Source organism: Ambystoma mexicanum, chromosome 7p (assembly GCF_040938575.1).
Source record: "Ambystoma mexicanum isolate Mex_15411 chromosome 7p, UKY_AmexF1_1, whole genome shotgun sequence".
Classification (NCBI taxonomy): domain Eukaryota; kingdom Metazoa; phylum Chordata; class Amphibia; order Caudata; family Ambystomatidae; genus Ambystoma; species Ambystoma mexicanum.
In genome coordinates this window covers 609,707,731-609,717,130 of record NC_090939.1, presented here as the reverse complement: position 1 = coordinate 609,717,130, position 9,400 = coordinate 609,707,731, and the positions used below count along the sequence as shown (strand labels likewise).

General features: G+C 45.4%; 1 protein-coding gene across 2 annotated transcripts in view; it reads right to left on the bottom strand.

Annotated features, from left to right (window-relative positions):
• Positions 1 to 380: 380 nt before the first annotated feature.
• PLCXD1 (phosphatidylinositol specific phospholipase C X domain containing 1) overlaps positions 381 to 9,400 on the bottom strand; it is a 332,120-nt gene continuing 323,100 nt past the window's right edge. For both annotated transcript variants that reach the window (XM_069636623.1, XM_069636624.1), the window contains one exon: positions 381 to 1,402. In XM_069636623.1, the coding sequence (XP_069492724.1) occupies positions 1,143 to 1,402 (260 nt within the window). In that variant the 3' untranslated portion in view covers positions 381 to 1,142. The remainder of the gene's footprint in view (positions 1,403 to 9,400) is intronic.

Here is a 9,400-nt window from a genome sequence, read left to right as displayed (position 1 = left end):
GTACCAAATAATTAAAAACCTGCACACACCTAAAGCTGACACAGATTTACATGTGGGTCTGACGCATGTCCACAAGTACCATTTGCAGATCAGCACAAACGGTGCCGCAAACCGCTGCACTCCACAATTCCCTGAATATGCCAACAAAATCTGTTGCGGAAAACCGCTAATCTTACGCAGCACAAGGTTGCAAACTGTCCCCAATGCAAGACACCAGTCGAAGCCCAAGACTACCAGCAAGTGCCAATGCGGTCCCCATGCATGCAACCGAAGAGACCATACGTCTTCAGAATCAGCACGCAAACACCCTTGTTTTACTGGAGAAAAGGGCAGATCAGTAACCTTGGTGAATGCTGGATTCCCCTCCCAAGACACCACTCTTTGTACCAGCTGCAGTTTTTCTTTTATGTACAACATGGTTCACATATATTTTTCCAAGACATGATTTTCTTTGACTAAATGTACTTTTGGCTCTCCAAAATATAAATACTTGATCGCCACAAAACCAAGACATTGAGAAGTGCACACAAGGTGCCCTAAGAACACGTATAAGACCATACACATTGTGGAGTACAAAAGATGGGGTTCAGAGCAGACGTTGGACTTTAAAGTTGAGAGCAATTATGTATGCAGCCTGAGACTAGCACTGTAGACACAGCCCAGCATCCTTACTCAAAAGCAGATACACTAAAATGATCCAAGGCTTGCTGTGCATTATTGCTTTATATACCTATTGCAGGATTACACATGATAAATAATCCCATCCCTCACCTACGCACTCAGGAAACCTTTATCCAACACATTTCAAGCATGAAGAAGGACCCTCAAGTGTGGACATTTGGCAATAAATCTTACATTTTAGGAACCGGTGTGGGATTAGAAATCCGCTTGCTGAGTCAAGGGTTTTGATCATTTTCAAGTAGCAGCTTTGAAAAGATATGCTTCCCGAGTTCCACCTTGATCCATGCCATCTTACGCTCCAGGTACATAACGGACTGCTTGGACAATGAAGTTATACAACAGCAACATGAAAAGTGGAGAGCTTGGCTTTTCCCACTGTGGAAAGTCATTTGGCCAGCAAAATAGAGGAAGGATTTAGCAGGAAGACTGCATTTAGTAAATGTAGCCAAAGAAATCAAGGCCTACACCACAGTTGGCTGGCGATAGCTATGCAAATATTTGTGGTTGAGTTCAATGACGTCATTGACAAAATGATCTATTTCTATGAAATCCCCGGCAATGATATTGATGCCATCTTGTTGGCTTCCTGGACACTGATTCTGGACCCAGTCTCCGAGGCATGGTAATTTAGGCACAGTCAGCTTCTTCAGGGATCCAAAAGGGTGCTTCAGGATGTACCAAAGATTTTCAGTTAGGTTAATGCCAGCAACAAAAAATCCACCTGTCAATGGAAGGAACACCCAAAATAGTGTTTAGGTTGTGGAATTCAACAGGAAATGCACACTGAGCAACATTATTAGCAAGGCTGGCAACCATAAACCTCAAACAGTAAAACATACTTAATTCAAAAGTCCGAATAGGGAAAATTGGAGGCAGGGACCTGGCGCTGTGGAGACATTCTGTACTCTACCTGTGTGTGGATAAGGTACAGAGTGCCAGAGACCACATAAAAAGGGAGGTCTTCAAGATGCTTTGGACTACGAACCCCATGGCTGGCGAGAGAGGATGGGAGTCATAGTCAAAAACATCCGATGAGCCAAGGTTTACAAACACCCCCTGCCGCCCTTCCAACCCCGGCATAAAACCAAAGAGGACCACAAGTAAAATGAAAAAGTCAATGAATCATGCAGCTCTGAGCTACCCTGCATGATGGGTAATCAACTGTCTGTCTCATCTCCTTTTTAATCTGCTTCCTACCAAAACATTTTAAAAGCATGTGCTCCTTTTTCTCGCATTTGCTATATTAAAAATCAACATGCCTCCTTTACCATATCCCGATTGGTTCTCAAGCAAGTCTATTGGGGATATCGCACCTGTTCCGTCAAATGGGAAAATGTTACATTCTTTAAGTGCTAGTTCCAAATCTTACATCAATCTACTGGGGGTTATTCATTCAAATAAAAAAAATGTGCCCCTAGAACTGGCCCAGAGATTACTTTGATTGAACAATTTACATCCTCTGTTCCCCCAGTTACCCCCTTACTTTTCCACGCCATCATCCTGATTCCATGTTCTTAGTTTCTCAGCCCCACTCCCTGCATCTCCCCCTTTCACCAACATAAGTCCAGCACTAATTAATCACCTGCTGCACGGGCTTCACTGGTAGGTACCGAAGGCCTAAATAACACACAGGACCCTGGCAGTTACCAGCTGGTGAAACCTGCAGGCTGATGATTAATGCTATTAGCACCCAGGGTTTACAGTCCCTGGATGCAGACAGCAATGTATTTGTTTGAAAAAATGGGTTGTGCAACCGGTTGCTTCAAACAAATACTTACTCAACATGGTCCTTAAGGAAATGGAAGGCATGGCTCCCGGTGCTTCTTGTGGAGCCCCTCCCCCATTTCCATGGCAGACTGCAGGATTGTGAGGAGCTGTACTTTAACCGACAGGTGGATTGGGGGGGCGGGGTGATCGTGGGGGGAGTAGAAGGGGAGAGCGGACAAGGAAAGCAACGAGGGAAGAGGGCAGTGCACTTGCTCAGAACACAGGCTTTGTATTGTATTGTATTGTATTGTTTATTTGATAATGCGCACAAAACCCAGGGGTAGCCGGGCGCAGCAGGTACAAGGTTACTTAAGCTTGGGTTACATACAGAGTATAGGCGAGAAACAACATAACAGTACAGTAAGAACATATCAATACACGCCGTGTGGAAGGAAAAAAAACTAGCATATTGTAGTTTTGAGGGAGTGTACAGGTGTAGGTATGAGAACAGAATCGTTTTGGACAACGGTATCATGGTCATTGGGTGCCACGAGAGTTAGTTGTCATTTGTCCAGAGCCAGTTTTTTAGCTTGCATCTAAAATTGGAGTAGGGTAAGTTGGCTCTCAGTGCAATGGGCAGTGCGTTCCAGGCCTGGGCAGCTTTGACAGGGAAGCTTGCTCCGCCCGCTTTGGAACGTCTGAATCTAGGGGTTTCGAGCAGGTAGTGGTTAGTAGCCCTAGTATGGTGCCTGGATGATTTTCTAGTCAGTCTGGCTGAGATGTAGGGGGGAGCAGTGATGTTGAGCCCTTTATGGGTAAGCGATAGTGTCTTGAGCAGGACTCTGTCGCTGATTTTGAGCCAGTGGTGGTCTTTCCTAACGTTTGAGATATGTGCTTTGCGGGGTATGTCAAGGGCTGCTCTAAGAGCGTTGTTTTGAAGGATTTGCATTTTATTTATGATGGATTTGTTGGCACCTGCATAGAGGGCATTGCAATAGTCCAGTTTGGACATGACTAATGCATTGGCAAGCATGATGCAGTTGGTTTTAGAGAGGTAAGGTCTACAGGTCCTGATTAATTTGCAGGTGTACGCTGTAGAGGATGCCAGGGTGTTAACTTGTTTTTTGAGGGATAGAGTGGAATTGAGGTAAAAGCCCAGGGTTTTTACCTCGGTCGCCACCTTGATTGTGTTGCCATCTATGTTGAAATTACGATAGTTGGGGCTCAGTTTTTTTAGGTTAGAGTCGGAACCCAGTATTAATATCTCAGTTTTGTCGTCATTTAGGCAGAGGCCGTGGGAGGCCATCCATGCCTGAATGAGGAGGTAGATTTTGTTTACTAGAGCCGTATCTTCGACAAAGTTGCCTGATAGAGGTATGAGAATCTGCGTATCGTCCGCATAATTTGTGTAGGTTACCCCTAATTTGTCAAGTTTGTCGAAGAGAGGCTTAGTAAAGATATTGTACATAGTCGGGGAGACACATGAGCCTTGTGGGACACCACAAGTGATCTGGATTGGGTCCGCTGCTGCTACAGGGGAGAACACTCATCGAACGGTTGGCTAGGAAGGATTGTACCCATGCTATAGCTTCACTTGAGAAGTGAGCGGCAGTCGCTAGATGGTTGCATAATACTGCGTGATCCACAAGGTCAAAGGCCGCTGACAGGTCAAGGAGGAGGAGCATAGCTGTGTTACCTTTATCCTTCAGCTCGTCGATTTGTGTCTTGAGGTCAATGAGGGCTGTTTCGGTACCGTGTAGTGGTCTGAAGCCAGATTGCCGTGTACCTAACAGTTGGTGCGTCTCCAAATGGTTTTGGATTTGGAGGTAGGCTACTCTATCAATGATTTTAAGGAGAAATGGGACCGTAGTAATAGGCCTGTAGTTAGTGGGGATAGCTGGGTCAAGTGTCTGTTTTTTGAGAAGGGGGAGAACCCAGGATCCTTTAAGGTTGGTAGGTACAGTGCTCGTGTTGAAGGAGGCATTGATAAGTTTCGAGATGAAGGGTGCTAGATCTCTAGCTGCATCCTTAATGATTTGCGCAGGGCAGCTGTCGCCTTGGCAATTTGACGGTTTAAGGGACAGAATGACCTTTTCAGTTTCCAATATAGAGATATTGGTCAACCTGAAGGGTTTACCGTTGTTTTGGGGGGGTATGCTGGGTAACTCCTTCAGTGGGGTGGTGTGAGTACCATGAGGGCGCGAGGAGGCTTTTTTCTCAGGAATTTTAGATTGAAGGGTTGTGATTTTATTTGCTAGAGCATTTTGGATGCTAGTGCACCAGGATTTGTCCTTGGGGACATTGTCTGTGGGGGCAATAGGGTTTTCCAATTCACGAAGAATAGTGAAGAGCTCTTTGGAATTGGAATTGGCTTTACTGATTCTATGATTGAATGAGTCTTTTTTCGTTTGAATAATTTCCTTTTTGTATTTTTTGGCAAAGTTGGCAAGTGTGGTTTTATTGTCGGCAGAGGGAGTATGCCTCCAAATAGCTTGGAGTTTGCGTTTTTGGATACGCATTTCTTTGAGATGGGGGGTGAACCAAGAGTTGAGGTGAGTTTCACGTTTACTTTTATGAAGTTTGGTAGGGGCAATCAAGTCTAGAGCTTTGGTCATGGCGTTGTTAAATGATTCAACTAACTCACTAGGGTTGGAGTCATTAGGACTAGCTATGAGAGTTGGTAGGAGAAGTGGAAGTAGTTTTTCAACTGTGATTTCTTTTTTACTTCTTGTTGGCATGGGGGGTGCTATTTTATTCTTATTGGGTTTGGGAGGTTCGATGTTGGCTGTGAAGCATATAAGATGGTGGTCAGTCCATATTTGAGGTAGGATACTGGAGATGGTGATGTTGCAGTTGTGGTTGGCTATCCAGTCTAGCGTGCGGCCTTTTGTATGTGTAGGAGCTAGGACATTTTGGGTGATGTCGTGATTGGCTAGAATAGATTGGATTGCTTGTGCTTGTTTGTCTTCAGCGTCATTAAAGCCTAGGTTAAAGTCGCCTAGTAGGAGGAGCTGAGTGGAGTCTTTAATGCTGTCAGTGAGGAGGCTAGATAGGTCTTCCTCAAAGTTGCCTAGTGGGCCTGGTGGTCTGTACACAAGAAGTATTGTTAGTGTGCTGTTGTTTGAGATAGGTAATTTAGCTGAGAGAAGTTCGCACGATGTGAGAGCTGGGTGTGGGGTGAGTCTGGCAGCTAGATGTGTTTTGGTTATGATGGCCAGGCCACCTCCTCTAGTGTTGGGTCGGTCGACTCTAAGGATATTGAAGTTATCTGGTATGGCAGTCGAGAGGGCAGGGCCAGCTGCATCATGGAGCCAGGTTTCAGTGACAGCAAGGATATCTAGATTGTCCAAAGACAGTATATCTGCTATTTCGGTATTGTGTGCTATAAGGGACCTAGCATTAATAAGGGCTCCTGATAGTGTTGGATTTATCGTGTTATCTTTGGCAGTTCTGGGAATGGGGTGGTTGGGTCTCCTCTGTTTGTAGTATGGGTAATCAAGTGGTTGAGGACGATTTATCGTCGCAGAGTCTAGGAGGTTAGGATTAATGATAGTGGAGGTGCGCGTGGGTACTGGTGGGTTGGTTCTCTTATTTTTGATGTCGTAAAGTCGTGGGAGCCTAGCTCTAAGTCGCAGGTTTCTCTCTTGCAGGTTGCAGGGTGTAGAGTTGGTGAGGGCCATTATTATGGTGGTGGTTAGGACAGTCCAGGCTATGGTCCCACGTGAGTGTGAGAAGCAGGTAGTAGTGTACATATTGTGGGAGTGGCAAGATAATGCTTGTATTTGGTGAGTTCGGAGGGGATTGGGGTGCGAATGTACTATCAGTCTAGGTTGGAAGATCCTGTTAGTATCTGTAAGGCGGGTATGCTACAGCAAGGGTTCAGGCTTGGGAAGTCCTAATCGTAGTTAGTAATGCCAACCAGCCTAGCGTCTGCACCCGGCTGGATGTTAATTGGCATTCCAAGCTAAGGAGAGTAAAATGATTGCTCTGGCATTAAGACAGACGGGGACCATCTCAAATTGCAGGGTAAACTCTAGCCACGTATATTTTTCACCTGTCTTCTGGCTTGGCCTTTGCCACCAGTCCAGGGTGAGACCACACACTTGACCTAACGCCCTTGTTACAGCAGCAGTGGAGAGAAAATGAGTATTGGACAACCTGCAACATTATTGGTTGCATTGATAACAGGAGGTGAGCAAGGTAATCAGTTCTTCTGAAATACACCCCTGGAGGCGGCTAGCATTTGACACCCCCCCCCAATCATATATCAAAGAATGTATGATACCAAAGTATGATTTCAACCCAACAGGGGTTGAAATCACCCAGACATGTGTTGGCATCTAATGACATCCTTCTTCACATTCAAATTCCCTTCTGCACCTCTTCCGTCTGTGGGGTCTTGCCCACATTCCAAGGCATCACTAGGAGGACTCCTTGAGGCGAGCAGCCAGAGCAACACCCCTTTCCTTCACAACAACCCTCTCCATGGTTTCCCCCCCACCTGTGAGCAAGGAGCTGGCTTGTGGGGATTCCCATTCATGAAATCTGGCTCATGTCCAGCTACTTACCCTCACCTCACTACCAGCATCCTAGAGTGAATGCTACAGGCTCACTTCATCCCAAAACAAAAGAAAGGGCCCAACACAAAACAGGAATTACACCGTACAAAAAAAGTTCCTTTATATAGTGCAGTGACACTGTAGTTGAACTAGCCATCAAGTTCCATAGAAACACAAAAATTGAATTGCTATTAACTTTTTTTTAAAACAATTTTTATTACGTTTATTTCAACCAACAACACAAACCAAACTTGCAGTTCATACAATAACATGTTGAATTTACATCACTCCATCTGTGTCCACTGCTTCTCCCATTACCCCCCCCCCCCGTTCGAGCCTACTCTCCTTCGTATTCTATTTCTTCATCTTGCAGTAGGAATTCCTCTCCTGTGGTCTCTGCTGGGTCCCGATCACTTGATCGGTCTTGCATGGGCCCGAATAACGTAGCTATAAGAGGTTTCCAGGCTATCAAGGTTTCCTCCTCCACCTCCTCCCCCCCCCCTCTAGAATTATTAGCTTCCTGCCATACTGTAGTTTCAGCTTCTGCCCATTTCTGAAGGTCTTTCCACCATACTTCTATTCTCGGTCTATGGCATGCCTTCCACCCCATAGCGATTCTTTGCTTTGCAAGTATGTATGCCAAGTCTTTTAGTTTACTTACATGCTTGAGTTTACGTGGTCTGGGAAACCCCCCTATCAGGCATGCCCACACTGTTTCCACCACTATCTTAATCCCTTTTTCTTCCAGCCTATGTGCCACTTCTCCCCAGAATCTCAATTACTGGACATGTCCAAAACATGTGCACCATTCCAGCGTTTTCTTCGTCACATTTGGGGCATGATAGTCGTCCTGTGTTTTTAAATGTAGCTATCCTCTGGGGTGTCATATAAACCCTGTGGGTTATATATAAAATTGTATCTGTTGTAACCTTGCATTCCTTGACACTTTCTTATGGTACCCTTGGTCTCGCTCCCACATCCCATTACTCATTGGGGCACCCACTTCCTCTTCCCAGTCCTGTCTCAGTTGTACCACTTCCTTCCCCGCTTTGGACATCAGCTCATATATTCTAGATATCTTGTGCCCCCCCCTCTGCTATATCATATATTGTATCTATGAGGGCGTCTGGTTAATCTTCTAGTACTACTTCAGACCATGTCTCTTTGATTCACCGCACCACCCTATGGTACGTAATATACTGTCCCATATGTAACCCTGTTTCCTCCCCCAACATCTCAAAGTCTTTTATACTCCCCTCTTGCCATATGTCGCCCATTGTTGCTATCCCTACCGGTTCCCAGTGCTTCCTGATCATCATCCTTAATTGCTTTTCTTTTCCCGCCAGTGCAACTAGTGGCACTTGCAGGGAACACAGGGATGGGTTCTCCATTACCTGACAGGCCCTACGCCACATTTCCCACCCTAGTATCATCATCTTTGGGTACCCTTCCATATCCGATCTGGGCAACCACATCATTTCTTTTAAGAAGAATGGGGCACAGTCCAGTCGAAACAGCCCAGACTCTGAGGTTGGTTCTTCTGAGAGCCATTTTGCTACATATTGTAGCTGGCTGGCTATATAGTAGATTTCATACTTTGGCAATTTTATACCCCCTCTCTCATACGAGTTTTTTAGCTTCCAAAGGGCAACTCTGTTCCTCGTCCGATGCCAAAGGAATTCCCTGCATATGCCATGTATCCTAGCAAAGGATCGCCTTGGAATCAGGTATGGGATGTTCCCAAAATAATGCAGTAGTCTTGGTAGGACCACCATTTTCAACATTGCCCCTCGTCCCATCATCGCCGAGGGGAGCTTTACCCAGAACTTCATACTATTTTCAATACTCTTGATCACTTTCTCAGTGCTTCCACCGTATGATAAATCTCTATCCCAAGATATCGAAACGTGTTGACCTTCCATGGTATCTGTAAAACAGGTAATTGATCTAACAGGATCCCTTTGTAGCTGCCCAGTGGAAATATATAAGATTTTTTAGGATTCACTGCTATGCCAGACAGCCCTGCAAATCGCTCCATCACCTCTAGAACATATTGGAGGTTTTCTTCAGGGTAACGTAGGTACAACAGCATATCGTATGCATACAAGGAGATTAAATGCGGTTCCCCTTTTATGGTGATGCCTATTATGTCATACTGCTGCCTCAGGTATATCGCCAGGGGCTCTAGGGCTAAGATATACAGCATAGGGGACCACGGGCATCCCTGTCTAGTACCTCTACTGAGTTGCCACCAATCTGATAGTACTGCTCCCGTTTTAACCCTGGCCAGCGGCGCGCTATATAATAGTTTGACTCATTTCAGATACCTAGGTCCTATTCCATAATTAGTGAGGGCCTCAATCAGCCAGGGTCATTTGACTGAGTCAAATGCCTTTATTGCATCCAATGATACAATTGCCATTTCGCCCGTGTCCCCATTCGCGTGTTCAATA